The sequence below is a fragment of the Ptychodera flava genome, chromosome 16 (genome assembly GCF_041260155.1).
Source record: "Ptychodera flava strain L36383 chromosome 16, AS_Pfla_20210202, whole genome shotgun sequence".
Lineage (NCBI taxonomy): Eukaryota > Metazoa > Hemichordata > Enteropneusta > Ptychoderidae > Ptychodera > Ptychodera flava.
The window spans coordinates 34,283,689-34,302,873 of record NC_091943.1 but is presented as its reverse complement, the minus strand read 5'-3'; the positions used below and the strand labels follow the sequence as shown (position 1 = coordinate 34,302,873).

At 35.9% G+C, this 19,185-nt stretch overlaps 1 protein-coding gene across 1 annotated transcript; it reads left to right on the top strand.

The window, feature by feature from the left end:
* Window positions 1–1,846: 1,846 nt before the first annotated feature.
* LOC139114666 (myb-related protein A-like) lies at window positions 1,847–18,494 on the top strand. The gene is made up of 17 exons (XM_070676521.1): window positions 1,847–2,040; window positions 6,425–6,545; window positions 7,860–8,012; window positions 8,672–8,775; window positions 9,217–9,345; window positions 10,225–10,432; window positions 11,127–11,187; window positions 11,444–11,543; window positions 11,832–11,989; window positions 12,222–12,355; window positions 13,139–13,309; window positions 14,027–14,166; window positions 14,674–14,797; window positions 15,052–15,159; window positions 15,733–15,819; window positions 16,300–16,464; window positions 16,944–18,494. Exons 1-17 carry the CDS (start codon window positions 2,018–2,020, stop codon window positions 17,055–17,057), a joined length of 2,100 nt encoding a protein of 699 aa, XP_070532622.1. The 5' UTR covers window positions 1,847–2,017; the 3' UTR covers window positions 17,058–18,494.
* Window positions 18,495–19,185: the final 691 nt, after the last annotated feature.

Below are 19,185 nucleotides of genomic sequence, written 5' to 3'. Positions count from 1 at the left end.
TTGTAAACCGAATTGGATATCTACCAAGCTCTCCAATAACACCAGCATTTGAGGCATGTTTAGAAACTCCTAGAATGAATTTATAGAAAGAGATACTGACATCATCAAGAAAATTAACTTTGTCATTAATTTTTTTGTTATTAATCTTCTGTGTTTGCAAATCACAATAATGTCTCTAAAATATGTCAAGTTTTACATAGTGTGAACACGGAATTACTTAGCTTACAAAGAGTACTATGCAGTCATATGGTATATACCAGATAAATAAATTAAATGTACTTGCTAATATAAAATCTGGTACGCTTTCCATATCTTGGGCCCCCTACTGATTTTATCACTGCCCTTGCCTTTGCATGAGATATTACTCAAAATGCTTGATCAGCACTCAAAATTTGACCCAGGGGGTGGGGGCTTTTTCTTGGAATTCTGGCAATATGCTTGCTATAGGTAAACACGTCCCTATGTCAGACAATTTTGTAAGGATTGGATCAACAGGGAGAGAACCTGGAGGTTAAAGTGATTGCTTCCTGTCCTGGCAAACATAAATATAATCAGTCAAGTGTACCTGCTACCTGCCATGGACATAGAAATAGACCATTGTTTCAACTGATCCCTGCAAAACAGTATTGTCTATATCACTCTGTAGCTACATGATTGATTTAGTGTAAAGTTCCTTGATCTTTAAGTGATTGTTGTGCTGCAGGATTAATCAGCCTGAATATGTTATCTAGTGAAACGGCTTCATGTACTACATGTGTGGTGGTGCATCATTGATTTGTTGCTCTCACACACAAAAACGTGAAAGCTTGAAAAAAGAAAAAAAAGATGGCAATTCAGAAAGTCGAAGTTGACGAAAAAATAATTGGGGGAATTATACGTCAATTTTGCAATACATTTGATGAAAGAAGGAATATATCAATAATGAAGTTCTATTTATTTCCCAACTTTTGCGGCTTTCAACCCTGCACCATGGAGTTACCAAAACCCCCATGGGGGCATGACTGCACATTGAAGTTTGCGAAACAGTAAATTACGATGTTTTTTAACAGTTCAAAACCGACCATTTTTCTTCTCAGAATTGCAATGTAGAGAATCGGTCTGAAATGATAAGAAGTTCTGTCTCCGACAAAATTTCCAAAAGTCCACGAACGTCAGGCCATGGTCAGAAGGTACACCAGCCATGGCCAGTACGGTGCCTGAGCAGCCACAGGCTACCCAGACAGTATTAATAAGTTTATTATTGAGTTTTTCTCACTGTTTTCTCTATCATTTACTCTCCTTTACGGGTTGGTCAACATCGCGAAAGATAGGAAAGGTTACTCCTTTTTCATTTACATCTCTATCTTTCCAATGTTGACCAACCCTTGATAAGTCCACGGATTAGCATAATTAGTTGTGTTGACTAATTAATTACAAGATGTGTATATGATAGCTCTGCATAGCAGGGCTGTGTGTTACCGGCGTTACACGGCCTCCCACCACACGCCGGTAACACACAGCCCTGCCATGCAGAGCTATGTATATGAGAGATAAACGTCCTTGCAATGGGTGTAAAATGAATAAAGAGTTAAGAGGCTGGGTTAGATTATATAACCGTTTATTTTATTTACTCCGATCAGTCAGAGCATGAAGACACAGTCCCTATATTCATAGAGAGACTGTGATGAAGAAAAGGAGAGGAACTGATAGAGAAAACTGAGAAAAACTCAATAATAAGCTTATTAATACTGTCTGGGTAGCCTGTGGAGCAGCCGGCCAGGACTTGGATGCAGCAAACCGCATTGATCGGTGGGAAATATTGTCACCATCGCTTGATGTCATCACTGTCCAATCAAATTTCAGTGATTTGCATAATACCATGACAAGCGCGCAAATTCAATTCTCCGGTCCGCCATTGTATCAAATTTTTGTTGCTCCCTACATGTTTTCCGCAAAGGTTGCAGATCTTTGCTTGTGCTTGCGATCAGAGACTACAATCAACCTGGTCATTCGTATTTGTCGTTTCCACGGCTAGGCCATGTCCAGTGTTCAATACTACGGGTAAGTTAGCTGTATTTTTAGCATGTCCAGTACGATCGGGTTGCAATACATCGAGACAAATAGATCATTCGACTGCCCTGCATACTGATACATCGTCCCAAGGCCGCCGATCGCCGGGCAGTGTAGTACAATCATCGCCAGGTTTGAGAAATAATCACACGGAGCACAGGCGATCTTTCATTTTGAAATTGATCTCTTACTCTTTCCGTTTCGTGTAACATTACTTTACTTTACGATAAATCTGATTTGTAGACAAGAACGTAAATCTAAGTAAGTACACTGCGTGTAGACAGATAAAGGGTACTCTGTGAAATGCTAACCCCTCGCGCACCTCCTCCCAACTATTCAGCATACAACCTTGCCGCAATGCAATCGACCGATCGTCTTGCCCTTCGTCAACATTAAAGCTAGAATAATCATGCAGCCGGTACGATTTATACTATTCCCTTTATCGGTGTATTTTGTATGGACTATGGGCCTGAAGTTTGACGTGAACCGACTGTAAATATCATTTTGATCAGCGTTCAGTGAAGTCTCGTGCGTTCTGACACCTTGTCAGTTCCTAAAATTCCACAAACTTCAACAGAGTTTATTCAAAATAACGATTTTTTAACCTGATGCTATCGACAAAAAAAAATCTGCCCAGTCATCGACACACTTATTTGTGCATTACCAAGCCGCATTTACAATCCTGATCCTAAATTTGTCTGCGATAATCTTTAATGTCGCCGAGAGCACATAGTGACGATCTAATCGCTTCTGGTCCCATGCAACACATTCGTGACGTAGAAACATGAAATCATTACAATTCCGTGATTGCGGGAAGATATTTCAATAGTTGTGATAGTCGCAAAGGCTAAAGTCCGTGATCCCAGTGCTTGTGATAAAAGGAAGTTATCTACTGTGATTTCACATAAATTACTACTGCAACACTTCATGAACTCATGTGAATTTAAATCGTAACATTGTGTTGTTTCACTATGTCCTTACTACGTAGGGGTCGAGTCCATATCAAATCACATTTTTCATTTCTTTTCAATTATGCATTTCAGCTCTCGTCACTTGTTTAAATACCTACAGTAGTTCAACAACATTCTGCTGTCACAATTTTTATGGAAAGAGCACTTAAAAAAGTGTGGGATTTCATTGTTCAGAATTGTAACATGCCTCAACATGCTTTCAAGGTGTTTTGTTTTGCCAACTTTCTGCAATGCTACATCATAGCATTCAGCATTTAAAGTTAAAAGGAGTCCATAAATTGGCTATGTTTTAATTTCTCACACGTACAAAAAACCTTATTGCGCAAGCTGCTTGAGGAGTGTATGTCAAAATGTGTATTGTGGAATCTTTGATACATGAATAAATCTTAGACAGTGCTCTGACAGTTATATCAATAATTTTGAGTAGGTTTGCACTGCATTGCCCTTATGGTTGAAACTGTTATCCACTTCTGAACGAAACTTTTGGAATTCACAAACCCACTTCTAACATGTCAGGCGTGAAGGATGTTTTTGATTTGAGTGTGTCCAAGGAGAATAGAACAGAAAATGACTTACTGCTGAACAAGAGCCACACAAATCGTTCATGAACAGTAGAACCAGTCTGACAGTACATGCAGTCCCTCAACCATCAATTATGTAGAGACTGATACAGTACTTCGCTATTCTAGGATGGGAGAGGCTTCAAGCTGTATCCATCATCCCAGGGCATGTAAAGTCCAAGAAAAATGTTTCTTGTAACACGCTTTAGAAAATAGGTTAGGTTGGTTGAAAACTTTTTAACTATATTGTTAGTCGGATGTGACCCACCAAAGCAGTAAATTTGGCAAAATCATGCAAAGTGTTTATATATGTAATAAAGTCTAGGGTTCTGGGGTTACTGGGAAACCCATAATTTTACTTGGCCTTATCAAAAAAATGATTTGAACTTTACCAATACATTGTGCCATTCAACTTAGGAATATCAAGATAGCTGTCTGAGACAAACACCACCTTAGCATCCAGTATATAATCCAGAGACAGCAGCTGGGCCAACAGTAGCATTTTTCCATCACCTGTTTTCAGTGTTGGGCAGGCCCAGCAATTATGGATGGTGTTACATGTAATAACTTCATCTAACCAGAGCCCCCACATCCAATGAATAGATAGGGGTTCTTTAAACCAACTGGTGCATAACAATTACACATACAGTTTTATTAGCTACTATAGACTATAGTCTATAGAAGCTATTGGGATGGGTATCCGTCCGTCGTCAGTCTGTATGTATGTATGTATGTATGTATGTAATGTATGTCCGTTTGTGAGGCGTCTGTCCACTCAAATATCTTGAGAACCACAGTACTTACTGATTTGATATTTGTGGTGTAGATGAAAAATATGATTTTGAGAAACTGTTTTTTTTAATTTTTTGATATTGTTGAAAATAGGCAAATTAATGCCAAAAAAGGTGTTTTTGGTAAAAAATCTTCTTCTTCATAACCGCTGGTCAGACAGCTTTGTTATTTGGTATACAGGTCCCTAGGGATAACCCAACTTAGATTTGTTCAAATTGTGATGAAATATGCAAATGTGTATTTTTAAGGAATTTTTTTGTCATTTTTGGTCAAAATTTGACTTACGTTGTATGTAATTCTTGTACTGTATAAACCCTATCAATTCACCCAGAAAAAAATAATTAATATGATTTTAAATAATTGAATTAATTAGGAAATCATCAAAGCCAAAATAATTTTAGTGTGGAATTATCAGAAAGTTCAACTTTTTGACAGTTCATAGTGAAATGCTTAACATCTTGGGGGATTAAAACATGTAAAGGCAACTTTCCTGAATCCCAACTTTGATATATTCTGAACCACCATTTATGTTATCTAAAAGAAATTGCTCATAATAGTTTGTCATGATAGGGTGGTCAAATAAATAGAGATAGAGAAAGTTCTAATTTCCATTTATGGTTGACTTGGTAAGGATAAAATAAGATTACTTTTTGAGGAAAAAAATAGAGTGGTCAATTAAAAGAGTGGTCAAAGTGATAGGGTTTTTATGGTAAAGCTGAGCTGTAAGATTCCTCGTGCTATTTATAGCAATTATGCAATCTGTGTAAACAGTGCAATGAAAGTGTAACATGATTCCTTATAATGCTTTTGATGACCTTGAACTTCTTAAGTTACAAACATTTGTCTCTTCAGTGTGCTTTCTCTGAGTACGTACTGTCTCAACTTATTCAACAGAACTTACTTACAATGTTAATTTGAAAGTTAAAATATGCTTGGTTAATAGGATGAAAATACTGATATTAAAAGATAACCTGCTCAAGATTCTTTATAACCTGACAGATACGCTGTTTTTATGACGTAAATCTTGATTTAAGCAAGTCTTGTTTACTTTAATTAGAATGTAATTAACTCTCGTTTATTTGCTATTATAGACTAATATAGTCTCATGAAATATGCAAATCTGTATTTTTATGGAATTTTTTCCCTTTTGGTCAGGCCATCCTGAAATGAGCTATCAAAGATATCCACCTTCTTCATCAATACATGTGTCACAAAAGGTTATTCTCTACATAACACAGCAGAGCTCTGTCAACTGTTGAGTCGCTTGTTTTTTTCAAAACCGCTGGTCAGACCGCTTTAATATTTGGTTTACATGTCCCTAGGATGACCTTAGTGAGATCATTTCATACAGTCAGGAAATACTTAATTTTGTATCCATGTCTATAGTAGCTTCAGGGACTTTGGCCCTATGTTCATTATTACCATGTATTTGTTTTAAAAATACACTTTAACAAAAACCTTTGGCTATTGATTTTTTATTGGAAAATTTCCAAGTTGAAGGGAGGAGACATATTAGATGAGATTTTCCAAGAATGTAACAGCATATTTGTATGAAACAAATTATTTTTTTTCTTTTCTTCAGTGTTGAAGTGTTCCAAATTCCTGTAATATTGACCATAACATCTCCACAACTATTGCACATTTAAACTAAGTAACAAAAAAATAAATTATAATTTTGATGCTTCAAAATATATCCTTCAGTAATCAGAGAGCTGGCAGACTAACTCTCAATGATTTATCAGAATGGAGTTTTTCAGAGTTTGATCTCAAAATTTACAATGTGCAAATTTTCTACTATACTAGACCCTGCATTTGTGAACTAATACACCGTGCAAGACAGGGAATTAACCTTGTTTATTGGTAAAGTTACAGCTGTCTGATTAATTATTTTATTCTTTGTTGATGGATAAAACAATATACATCATGATAGGATTAAGTTAATCTTCATGTGTATTGTATGGCGTTGCAAGTAAGTGTGGACTAAATGAATGTAGGAAGTTTTCTCTTTGATGGACACTGAAGATATTGCATGCTGCATGTGTTGTCTTCCAGTTACTATGACAGTGACAGTGAGAGCGGAGAAGAATATGAATATACCGATCATGATTATGAAGTGTCATCAGCTCGTCCCCAGAAAAAATTTATAAATAAAGGAAGATGGACAAAAGAAGAGGTAAGAATTATTATCAGGATTACGAATTCTCAATATTGAATGTATTTATTCATGTACACAGAAGTATGGACTGGTAATGCAATGGCAGTGTGTTTTTGCCAAGATTTTGACACATGGATATTCTGTTTTGGAAGCCTCGTAACATGCCAGCAGTCTCCTAATGTCATAGGTCTATCTCATGATTATTGGCACTCTGTGATCACATTTCCTTACAAATACTTCACTACGGCAGAAACAGGGAACATCTATGCAACTCTAGAATCTCATCATATCCTTTTAGTGGTTTTAGATCAACAAATTCTTGATCATATTCATTCATTGATTTTGGCAGATTATTGATAACAATTAGAATACATAAACTGTCAATATAAACTGATTTATCTTGACCTAAATAGCTTTGTCACAAAACAAGCACATTTAAATAATGGCAATGTTGTGTATGTAAAGTAAATTTCTTATTTGTTACATACAATCCAAAAGGGTGACCTGTTCATGACTTGTGACATTGTGAAATCTTGTCCATGAAAAAGCAAGTTCTGGCTTTAGTCTCTTCAATGAATTGGACAAGATTTACTGTTAATATGCAATGTTAATGGTACCTTTTTGTCACTAGACAATAGGTTAAAAGCTGTTTATTTATTGTTGCATATGCATGTTGCAGTTGTTCATGCATAGTCAAGTGTATCCAAGTAAAGTTAGAATTGACACAAAGACATTGAGCCATCCACAATAGCTGAAAGTAAATTGTAGTTCTACATAAATTGTATTGAACACTCTTGGTGGTACACCACTGTACTTGGTACCTGTGTATACTGTAATGCTGTACATATGTAGTATAGGCTATGTGACATTTAACAGACGACGCTATTCTAAGAATATTATTATAAATAGTAAACATGTTGTCACAAGTTGACATGGATTGTAAATTAAGTCATAGAATACGAAACCTGCAAAGTGTACATTTAGATCAGTAAACAGGAAAACAATAGTGTCTTGTATCAAAAAGGGTATGTGCATGTGAGCATTTTTATTTATGAAAGGATAACTTGGTAGGTGGGGACTGTTGTTTACGAAATAGTCATCTTGTTCAGCATCTACATCCATGGTTACTGGAAAATTTGTATTATTATAACCATGCCATATCCAGTGTATACAAATGAATTTCAGAGTTGTCATGTAGAAAAGCAGCATTTTCTCCAACAGTAATGCAACCATGAGTATTTGTAAACACCATGTTGAATAAAGTTGAAGACACAAACATCAGTCAAAAATGGACCTCACCCTAATGTATATGTAATTTTTGTTACCATGTAGGATGAAAGACTGAGGCAGGTTGTTGATTCTTGTGGCTCTGAAAACTGGAAATTGATTGCCAGCTATTTCAATGATCGTACAGATGTGCAATGTCATCATAGATGGCAGAAAGTTTTGAATCCTGACTTGATTAAAGGACCCTGGACTAAAGAGGTACGAGTTTTTTAGAAATGCTGTGATGTATTTATTGTCAGTGTGTTTAATGAACTCGTATACACTATTTTTATGGCTCCTGCTGATGTTTTCTTGAAAGACATTCAACCTCATAACAGTTTTCTTCATTCTGGTGAAAGAAACTGGTGTTGTACAGAAATTGGAAAATGAATGTCCTTAAATTTGCAGTCAAGTTCCTGGCCCAAGCAATTTCAGCCCTTAAGAAGTTACAGTTGTAGAGTACTTGTTCAAAATGTGATTGCATGTTTTTGTCCAATTTTCTGATTCCTCAATTTCAAGTGTATGATATATAATTGTGTGACACAGCATTTGCCCTGAATGGCAAATATGTCCAAGATAAAACAATCATTTTTTGTTAATTCATTATTTGACATTTGTATAAAAGAATTGTATATGGCAATCAAATATAGTTTAAATGACGTAAATTATATACCGGTACATATCAACTTTTTTACCACTGCAATAAATTTTCTTCACTGGAGAAAATATTATGGGGTGTGCAACACCTGCAGTTCATATTGTAAGTTTTATTTCACAGCAAACTTTAAAGTTTGTAATTAACCATTTTCCAAGTCAACAGTAGCTTTCATTCAGATTGCTGCCTGCCAACTAACAACATTTCTAATTCCTTTTCACAGGAAGATGAAAAGGTTGTTGAACTTGTCGGCAAATATGGTCCAAAGCGGTGGTCACTGATTGCCAAACATTTGAAAGGTCGTATTGGAAAACAGTGCAGAGAGAGGTAATTTGATTTGTCTGTGACAACATAGCTTGCCAATTATCATTGATCACTGATGCCCATCCCTTGCCTTTAATCTTATGCATAAAATGTGCACAAATCCTAAATCTATTGCAATCAATTCACTGCAGGGCCCTCAAAGATAGGATTTTTTAGGGGGTGGTCCAACCGTCTTTTTTGACAATTCTATTCGTACACTGTTAGCAACTCGAAAGAATTCATCTGCACAACTCAAGAATATACAGTACAACATAGGTATTGTTATAAGTGATGAAGAATGTTGCACTGAGCATAAATTTTGTAAATTATATGCAAATATAGTGTTTCCATTTATATAAAAAAGTGATGACAAAGAGATTTTTAAAAACCAGGTTTATTATATTCTGTCAATTCAGGTGGTTTATCAACATCTAAAACAATCCCTATTTTTTGACATTTTTGCAGGTGGCATAATCACCTCAATCCAGATATCAAGAAGTCGGCTTGGACAGAAGAAGAAGATCGCATCATTTATGGAGCACACAAACGCCTTGGTAACAGATGGGCTGAAATAGCAAAACTGCTTCCAGGAAGGTTAGTTTTAATATGCTTTGGATCCATTCTCATCCATCAATGGTTTGCATTAAAGAGTAAACTAGATACCATGGGCAAGGAAGGTAAACATCTACTCAAGGCAAAAATTAAATGAAAGCGAGTCTCTGCCATCAAGCCAAAAAAATGCCAAATTATTGAACTAGTAATATTTGTTTTTCTTGCATAATAAGTTGCAATATCATGTTGGTTAGCAAATTCTATCCACTCAGTACATCAGACAAAGATCATTACAGTTCTACTCCCCATACCAGTTTCTACATTAGCACAATAACCTCAAAAATATGACTTCTTTTATTGAATGCAGCACTCCTAACACCATGGCAATTATTGCCAGTTAGATTGCCAATTTTAAATGTACTACGGATGATCTATGTAATCATCTATGATAACAACACATTTGAAATACACTGGAGCAAGTATTCCCTATTCTATATCTCTCACCACAGCCTTTACTTAATAGGTCAATCGGTTAGTGTATGATATGTAAAATCTGAAATTAATCTTAGTTTTGAATGAACTTTCGTAAGAACAACAACTTCAAGTCCTGTCTCAGCTCATCATTAGAGAGTGAGCTATTTTCACACCTGTCAAATTCATGTACCTAAAATATGTAGCTCTTCTTTCTGTTTCCTTATCTGGAAACCTTTACTTCTTTGTACCCATGAATTTGTTCCTTCTTATTTCCTTTGTAAACAAGCAAAAGAAACCATGTTGTATGCTTATAGAAATAGCCCACTTCTTAGTCATATCAATATTGGCAAATTACTGTATAGATAATAACAAATAACCTGTCAGTAACATCTTCATGAAATTCATCAATCTTATAAATTCTTGATGTTTCTTGTGAATCTTCTATAGGACTGACAACGCAATTAAAAATCATTGGAATTCCACAATGAGACGGAAAGTTGAAGCTGGAGAGAAACCTTTCCAGTCACCGCCAAAGATGAAGAACCAGCCACATCCACGGTATCCAACACATCACAAACCTGAAGTACAACATCATCGATCTGAGTACCATCAAAGTATAGGCAATCAGAGGACAGTTCTGACACAACACAACCAGGTAAGTTAGTTTGAACAACCGTACAGTATGTAACAAATGTGTTTTATTTTATCCATGGATAAGGGTGGATGTTATTTGTTACTGTACAAATGGAAACCTACTTTAGTTATGGAATACTTTGCGACACATTTCATCAAAATTTCTGTCAAGAATTGTCAATGTGCAGTCAAGTGGTATGTACCATTTTGAGGAAAATGAATGTGATGTGTTACAAAGTACACATTTGACAGTCCATATTTGGGTGGCCTTATATGTTTATTTCTACTCATGTCTGACAAACGCCCCAAACGGTCTGTTTCCCTTGGCCTACTACGCCTTATGAAACAGACTGTTCAGGACAAATCACAGGCCACTGGGGAAAGAAACACATATGCTGTTGCCCTCATGGCCAGTTAATATATTTTTAGAATTAAAACCCTAACTCTAACCCCTGCCTGAAAGGCTACACATGTACATACATGAATGCAGTGTGCCCTCTAAGCCAATATGATGCGCTATGACGCAAGCAAAGTTTTTGGTTTACATGTAAAGATATAGGGCTGATGCAAAAATTTTCCACAATGCCCTATATTGACGCAAAGTTTCAAGAAAGACATGTTTGTTAGAAGGCACACTGCATGTATGTATATATATACACAGAGACAAGACTGCAGTATATTACTTGAGAGTAACAATTGTTTCTCCTTTTCCCAAGATAAATACACAACCACCACAATATAGGGCCATTGAATTTGCCGTCAAACAAAACAGATTCGGTAAGTCCTGTTCATCAGAAAAATTTAACTTTCCATTGAAATGCAGTCGTGAAAAGAACAATTGTACTACCATTGCAATCATCGAACTTTCATAGTGATTTTTGCCCTTTTTTTTGATATGCATGTTCCAATGTTTTTTATTCACTAAATAGAAATACCGTAAGGTATTGCCTTAACAGAAAAGACAGACAAAATTTTAAGATTTAGAATCTATTTGTATCCTAAGTTATCAATTGGTTGTTTGTATTCCTTACAGATAAAATGAAATCCAGGGAGAATGATGCTTCAAAGTTTGGTGATGAGGGAAGTCCAATGCGATGGATTGTCATGGATGGAAATCATGTATCTCCTATACAGTGAGTTGATACAGTTAAGATTTTGATTGTTTCCATCCCCAATTCCCTGTAAACAGAGACCACAATCATCATAGATAACAATGGGTTTTGTGTATACACTTTAATAAAACAATGCTTGAAGACACCAGTGTTATTCAGAAATATCAAAACCTTTAAAGTAGGACCCTTTCATCATGATATTACTAGCAATTAAAATAACTTGATAATTTGATAGTCTTGCGAAAGTAGTGGATAACTGTGACTATCACCAAAGATTGATAAAAGTTTGTATTTGTTGTTTGATTTCAGGGGTATTCCTGAGATGTCAGAGAGTGCGGTGGCACAGTTGATAGAGCAAGGTAATGCATCAGATTTGAGTACATATGAACTGTTGACTGGTGATTGCGATAGATCCAGTGCTACACCGACCCAGTACACCAAATTACAACACAGGAAAGGAGTCACAGGTGAGTATTTGGGAGATGCTGTATACTCAGTGTGTACTGTTTTCAGTGAAAGCGCCACCTATAGGTGTACAGTAGTTTTCACCACAGTGGTTTGTCTGTTATTTAACTATTTTGTGTACAACTCTAAGCTTGGTAAACATGTAACAGAACTAATAAAGTTGAACCACTGAATTTTATTGATAGAAGACCAATTCATTGAGAATTATTCTTTGAATTTTGTCTTCTTTTATAGGTTACCGACTCGACAGTCATGCAATTTCATCATTATCCAAAGATGTATCTGGGTCATTGATTCCACTAACCTCACCGATGACATCTAAGTTTAGCTCACCTCCAACCATTCTTAGGAAAAGCAGAAAACGAAGAGTATCCTTTATTATCAATGAAGATGTTATCAAACAAGGATATTTTCTTGTGAATATATCCTCTTAACAGGAATGATATCGTATACAACACTTGTACTACAAGTCTTCAAGTTTAGTCAGTGTTTGTGAGTAACCAGCGATTCCTCAGTCATACACAAATTGCTAACTATTTGTAGAATTTTCAGAAGAACTATTACGTTGAAAAAATTGTGCACACAGTTTTCAAAAGTAAAAGGAAAGTCACGCCCTAGCTGCCTGGCCAGATACCCATACAACCATAACACGTGAACAAAACGGTGGTACTGAGAATTTGCTTTTCTAAGATCTGTCTCATTGTCATGTTTTCATGCTGGAGCTTATTTTGTACATGCTGGTATGTCAAAGAGTGCGTGTTCTGCTCTATCTGTCTGCCTGTTTTGTGTTAACAGATATCTATGAAGAATCACTGATTTGAATGACATTTAACTTGGTGTGTGTATGATTGTATGCATAGTGTAGATGATGTTGTGTTAGTCAGTTTCTGGAAAATGTGGTGAATTTACTAATTGGACTGGCAATACTTGTCTGACCCTAAGCTTAAAAATAATTACAAAAAACTTAGCCCATACAAAGAACAAAAAAGCATTGAAAACTATATATTTTAATATCCCATGGCATACATCTGATTTTGCTCTCACATTTGCTTGATAACTTTGTGCCTGTCCACAACGAACCTTCATTGGTGAACACATTTCCACTAGGCCTAATAATAACTTCAAAGCACTTGACCTTAATCACATAGCAGCAGTATCATGGCAGTGGTGATGAATCAAATTCATCAGTGTCCATTCAACCTGACGTTGTCGTCACAATCAAACAAGAGATAGACGATGAGCTGCCAATCAGATCAGCAACTTACATGACAAGTTCGCCGAAACAAACTCCAATCAAACCACTTCCATTTTCACCTTCTCAGGTAAGCATTAATGTAGACTTTACACAGTCGCTATCCTTCTCGGTTTTAGCTTGCCTTCCCAGTCAGTGGTGATGCATCAAATTTGGAGTGGGTTGTACTGGATCGCCAGTCAAAAGCAACTGTACAGGTTCAGGCTCAGTTAATATGAATATTCATGAGTGCAGTGCACGCTTTGTGGGTGTGTCATCGCTGGATAGCACATACTACATTCATATCAAACAGTAATTGGGAGAGACTACTGCCAATGCAACAAGAAAACATCACAGCTTGAAATGAAATACTTCAGAGTTCAGCTACTGTCATCACACATGGCATAATGCTTGTTATCATCTCTGTGCGTCTGAAAACAAGTGTTTTGTACAGATTGCGTTTGTTCCTCTGATTACCAAGATCTTCAAGTTGACCTTTCAATAATCAACTATAGGCTTTGGAACACAAAATTCACTTTTATTTTAGTAGCAGATTAAGAATCAATTTAGTCAATCACACAACGATGTAAAATGAATTTTCACCGACCCAGCTGTACAACATGACTGATTGTGAGTCACCTATTGTATCAAGCATACTGACACACACTGTGAAATTCACACTATGTTGATATGCAGTGTAGTACACCGAGGTGAAGAAATAATGTCCAAGGGAAATTGTTATCAGTACTGGTCTATGTCAGTGAACATGATGTAAATCTAATAGGCTGTATTTTCCATTTCTTAACAGTTCTTGAACAGTCCAAGCTTACCCAACGATGCTGGCATTAGTCTTACATCCACGCCTGTGTCAGTTTTCCAATCATCAGTGTTGTCATCGCCCAACGCCATTGCAGATAAAACACCGGCAAATAAGGGGAATAAAGAAAAGTAAGGCAACATTGCTATGTCTGATACCCATAGTTTTAAAAACTCGGAAAAATCCTGGAAAAATGTACATTTTAATATTTGTGGAATTTTCCAGTCCTTTGACCTAGTTTCAAAAGTGACAGCACCAACACTCTTGGTTAATTGTCTGTTTATTGAACCCAATGAAGTTTGATTAAGAGCTGTTAAAAAAGTCCTTGAATATGTTGATTGTTATAGTGTACCACTCCTAGGAAACATATTAAGAGAGGAGTAAAGAATTGTATCATACAATGCCAAATTGTCAGTCATCCCATGGTGCCACCTACTGGTCATCTATTTACTTGTACAGGAAATAGTTTGATATTCACGATGGAAACATGAAGGCAGAAAACTTTCAAAGTTGCCCTTTTGAATCTAAAAATAGCTTAACATTAAAATATCTGTACTTGAGTTTAGGTGTTCATCCTGTGATGAAAGGAGACAAGGTGTTCCAATTTTTTAATGTGATCTCTTGTACACTTTTTACAGGGATGGTATTTTCAGAACTCCAAAAACTAGGCGAGCATTGCTTGACACAACACCGAGAACTCCAACCCCATTGAAAGATGCGCTTGCTATACTTGAAAAGAGGAATGGCCCTCTCAAACACGTGGTAAGTACCATGGAGAAATGCATCTTTTATCTCTGTGGAAAATTATCTTTTTCTGCAAAAGTGAATAAACAGAAAAATTCATGAGTTCAAAATAATCATTTATTCACACCAGCACGTGGTACACACCACACCAAACTTGTCCATATTTTGTTATAATTTGTCTGTTATTGTCTTTTGCACTGTCCTTATTCAAACATTCCAATCCAAACCGGTCAAATTTAATGACTAAAAAATCGAACTTCATATTGTTTCAGGTGCAGTCCCATTGTGACTTAGAAGACCTGAGTGACATTATTCAAAAAGAAGAGTTATCGAGTGGTATTACAGCAGATATTAGCAGCCTGGACTCTCCTTTAAATTCTGTAAGTATACCCAAAGCAAGTTCAAGTAATCTATTCAGTATTTGTTTTCGGAATGTGTTTCAGGATCAGTCTCAGATTATTGCATACATCTCTGCTATGCTCTGTATCGTTTTGATGTCAATGCAGTGAAATCTGGTCCTACCGGTAATGTACACCTCTTCTGTTAGAATGCCTGTCTGTTGAGGACATTTTTAAGCTAAATTTTACAAGTTGATTTGAAGTTTGACCTGTATATATTGCGAGAAAGTGAGATTTTGAAAGGCCTCTATGTAGCAGAGAAGTTTTGCAATATTTGTATGACTTAAAGTTTATCAGTTGTTTGCATGACTTAAAGTTTATCAGTTGTAGATTCTGGAGGTCAAATTTGTCTGACAAATTTGCAACTTCATGGGTGTATGACGTCTTATTGTATTTACTATAATGTCAAAAGAAATACTAGAATCCATAAAATACAAAATTTATTTACAGTATATATTTTGAGTGGTAATGGGTCGTCACTAAAGAAACATGGTGGAGTAACCCAACAGGAATAGTCAGTGACCATCTGAATTTTATTGAATTTTTCCATTACAGAATGAGAGTCCATCAAAGAGGGTCAGGAAGTCACTAAGCAGTCAGTGGAGTCCGCTATCTGATGGACTCTTCTTTCCTGTTTCCCAGGTATTGTCATTGCAACTGTTACCTTGTGATAATCCAATTCCTGGATGACATCATGCCACTCATTGTTGCTACTGAAGTTGTGTAAAACTTACCAATATTTTTTTAAATTAATGAGAAACCAGTTCCACATTGAAGTGTCTACACACATGTCGCAATCAAGTACCAATACCCACTGTTCATTTTGAACAGATTGTTTGTACAGAAAGTGTAGTGACGTAAAACTTGAATATCTTTTTGTATGAGCCGTGTTTAGATGTGTTGACAGCCCAGTACAGTACAAAAGTATGAAGAAAATGGCATGGGAAACAGATATACAATAGTCAGTGTAAGTCAGTTAATGAGAGTAGACTTTTAAGATATGTAGGGTAGTGTTTTTATCATTTAGGTAGGGAAAAAATGTTTTTAACTCCAAAAACAGAGTCTCATATTGATACATGTCATCGAATTTAGATTATAACCTTGTGAAATTGACGATTTCAGGATGGTTCCATGCTTCTGACTCAGCCGTCATTTGCGTCACCTCTGAACAAAGGATTCACCATGCTACCAGGATCGTCAAGTACTTCACACAAGATGAAAGCCAAGGTTAAGAATGAAAACCGGCATGTTAGATTTCAGGAGACCCCTTCAAAACCGTTGGCACAGGTAGGTTGATCAGTTTTTATGAAAACCATAGTAAGCCTCTGAACTTTATACAAATTCTACTGACATTTCCAGCCAGGAATGCGTAGAGGTCGCCATGAGACAGAAGCAATAAATCAAAAGTAAAGTGATAAGCAGTGGCATTGTGCGGGCATGTCTCATTTCAATGATGAAATTCAAACATTTGTTCTTGTCAAAAATGGCAACCAATGACCAAAAATTTTCTTGACCACTGTTGTCTCTTAATAACACAGATGTGCAATATTAAAGGAAATCAGTCAAAAATTGTGCAACGTCAGAAACTCTAAAAAGAGATCCACCCTGATTGAAGGTACCCGAAATTTACTCTGTAACTTGTATCTTTAATGAGCTACCAAGAATCTACTTGTAAGCAATGCTTATATACACTTGTAGTAAAACGCGTTTTACTGATCATGATACCCACAAATGAATGAAGTAAAATTTACTATTTTCAATTACAGTTGGATGCAGCTTGGGAGGCTGTTGCATGTGGCAAGACCGAAGATCAGAAGATACTCACCCAACAGGCCCGTCAGTATCTGAATCAGTGCAAGCCAAGATCATTAGTACTATAAAGTGAAGAGTAGAGATTTTAGGCGATAGTTGAACTTTATTTTCCCTGGGCTTGAGTACATGAATGTGTGTATGTTTTTTTGGCAGTTGCGTTGAAATGCTTCTTTTTAAATTTTAGAAAAACAGTCGGAGCAGCAGTCAGTTGCCAAGCAGTGTGTTGCTGTCTCAATCAAGATTGGCAGACAATAATTAAGTTTTTAACTGATAGATGAGACTACAAATTTTACCATCCTTCTGAACAAGTTACTGTAGTCATTTCTTAACATTCTGTCTGTATATTCTGACACTCATCCACATGTTCCAGCAATGATAGTATGCCTGTATTCGACAGAATAACGTAAATACCTGCAAAGCTTCCAAGCAGGTGAAATGAACGGAGACTTCAACAGATTTCAATTTTTCAATCGCTGGTATGTGTGAAGTTTTAGTGCAAGTCTTCTTCAGAGGAGTCAGTGTGTAGTGTCTTTTACATGTAGTACGTCATGTAGATTACTATGATCTGATTTACTTACAACCAGAAATGTATTTAATTGAATCGACTAAGGGAAATACCTTTATTGTATTCTTCTGATCGTCACCTTGAGAAATTTAAAAACCAGTTACAAATACTTACGGTGGTCATGGCAAGTGATGGCGTTTAGGGTTACAGAAATCTGAGATGTCAGCTGTATTGCTTGCATCAAGCACACCGGTCAAGTATTCTTGAAGGATTACAAAACTTGTCACATAACATAAGAAACACTTATTTGTAGAAATGTAGGGGCAAATGAAAGCTTGAAAAACGTTTGTGGTATGGAGGATCAAGACAATTTGTCGTCTGTATTTTTATTTTGCATTCTAAAAATAACCTCCATGACCTCAAACTGATCGTCTGTTTTCAATGAACAATCTTAGTCACTTGTATTGAACTCTGTGAAGTTCGGCTGTCTTCTTTCAGAGTAAGACCATTTCAGATGTTTTCTGAAATGTGATGAGTCAAACGTAAATGTTCTTTTCAATGTGAACAACCACTGCACTACTCAAATTGAAATACATTGTCATTAAATGTTTGGTAGAAATACCCCTTCTCAAAACAAATAAAGCAATAGATGTTATGTTGTGTTGGAATCACTTGATATAAAAAAAAACACATACTGCAGAGATTTGCATAAACTTCAAATTGAAATTATTAGCAATATTAATCCATATATTTTTGAAAAACATCCAACACACCTCTTTTTAAATCATATAAGGGAATACACAAACAAATGCATATTTGAAACCCTTTGCAATATGGTACATGCTAATCAATATTTGTGCCATTAGAAAAAAAATGCTTATTGTAAAATTATTGAAAAAATTCTATTTTAACATAATATAAGTAGTTCGGATTTGCATGGATTGTAACTTTGGAGAGTGTCTGTTTATGAAAGGTGATATTAAAAGTTGTTTTCCAGTTATTTTGTTAATATTGTGTTGTTGCTATGATTGTGTGTAGTCTGGTATGAGCATCTGTTGTGTTGATGATTTAGTGCATTTATTTTCAGGACAACAGTAGACAAATTCATTTGGTACATTATCAACTTTGACTTGCAATTTTTGCACTGACAATTTTCTGATCTATTAAGATAAAATGTGCCCTAGAGAAAGATATTTAGACTCAAATTTATGCAATTCTTTTGTAATCTACCACTTTTGGGGGCTCATTTTAAAGCTCTTGGGGTAAGAAAAGTTTTCACAGTCTTAGTTTTTGAAACTAAATAAATTATTTTTCACCAAAGAGCTAACCAGGGATAGTAGCAATTTTGAATTTCAAATATCAGTAAATGTTAAGTTATTTGTTTCTCTTCTACCAAACTTTGCACGGTGACCCCTGATTTTTATTCCTGATTTAGTAAAAGAATGGTTGAAATTTCCATCAAGGAAAGTGCGAGCAAATGTTTTAAGTCTCACTTTCAAGGCAGATACCACCTTAAGGGGAAGATAGCTTCCTGAAACTTCCCTGGCAGCTAGCAATAATTTACCACCCCTCAGAAAAATGTAAAACACCTTGTGCCCAAATGTGAACAAAATGGAAATGAATGGGAAACCAGATATGCTTCCATCATCAAGAGAAGCATCATGATTAAACAGCTTCATACCGGTAAAAAT

What these genes read in the sequence shown, in the direction of transcription:
- LOC139114666 (XM_070676521.1), top strand. Translation starts at nt 2,018, where the DNA reads ATGTCCAGTGTTCAATACTACGG. An exon ending in CGTCAAACAAAACAGATTCG is followed by an intron (nt 11,188 to 11,443) that starts GTAAGTCCTGTT and finishes TATTCCTTACAG; the next exon opens with ATAAAATGAAATCCAGGGAG. An exon ending in TGGACTCTCCTTTAAATTCT is followed by an intron (nt 15,160 to 15,732) that starts GTAAGTATACCC and finishes TTTCCATTACAG; the next exon opens with AATGAGAGTCCATCAAAGAG.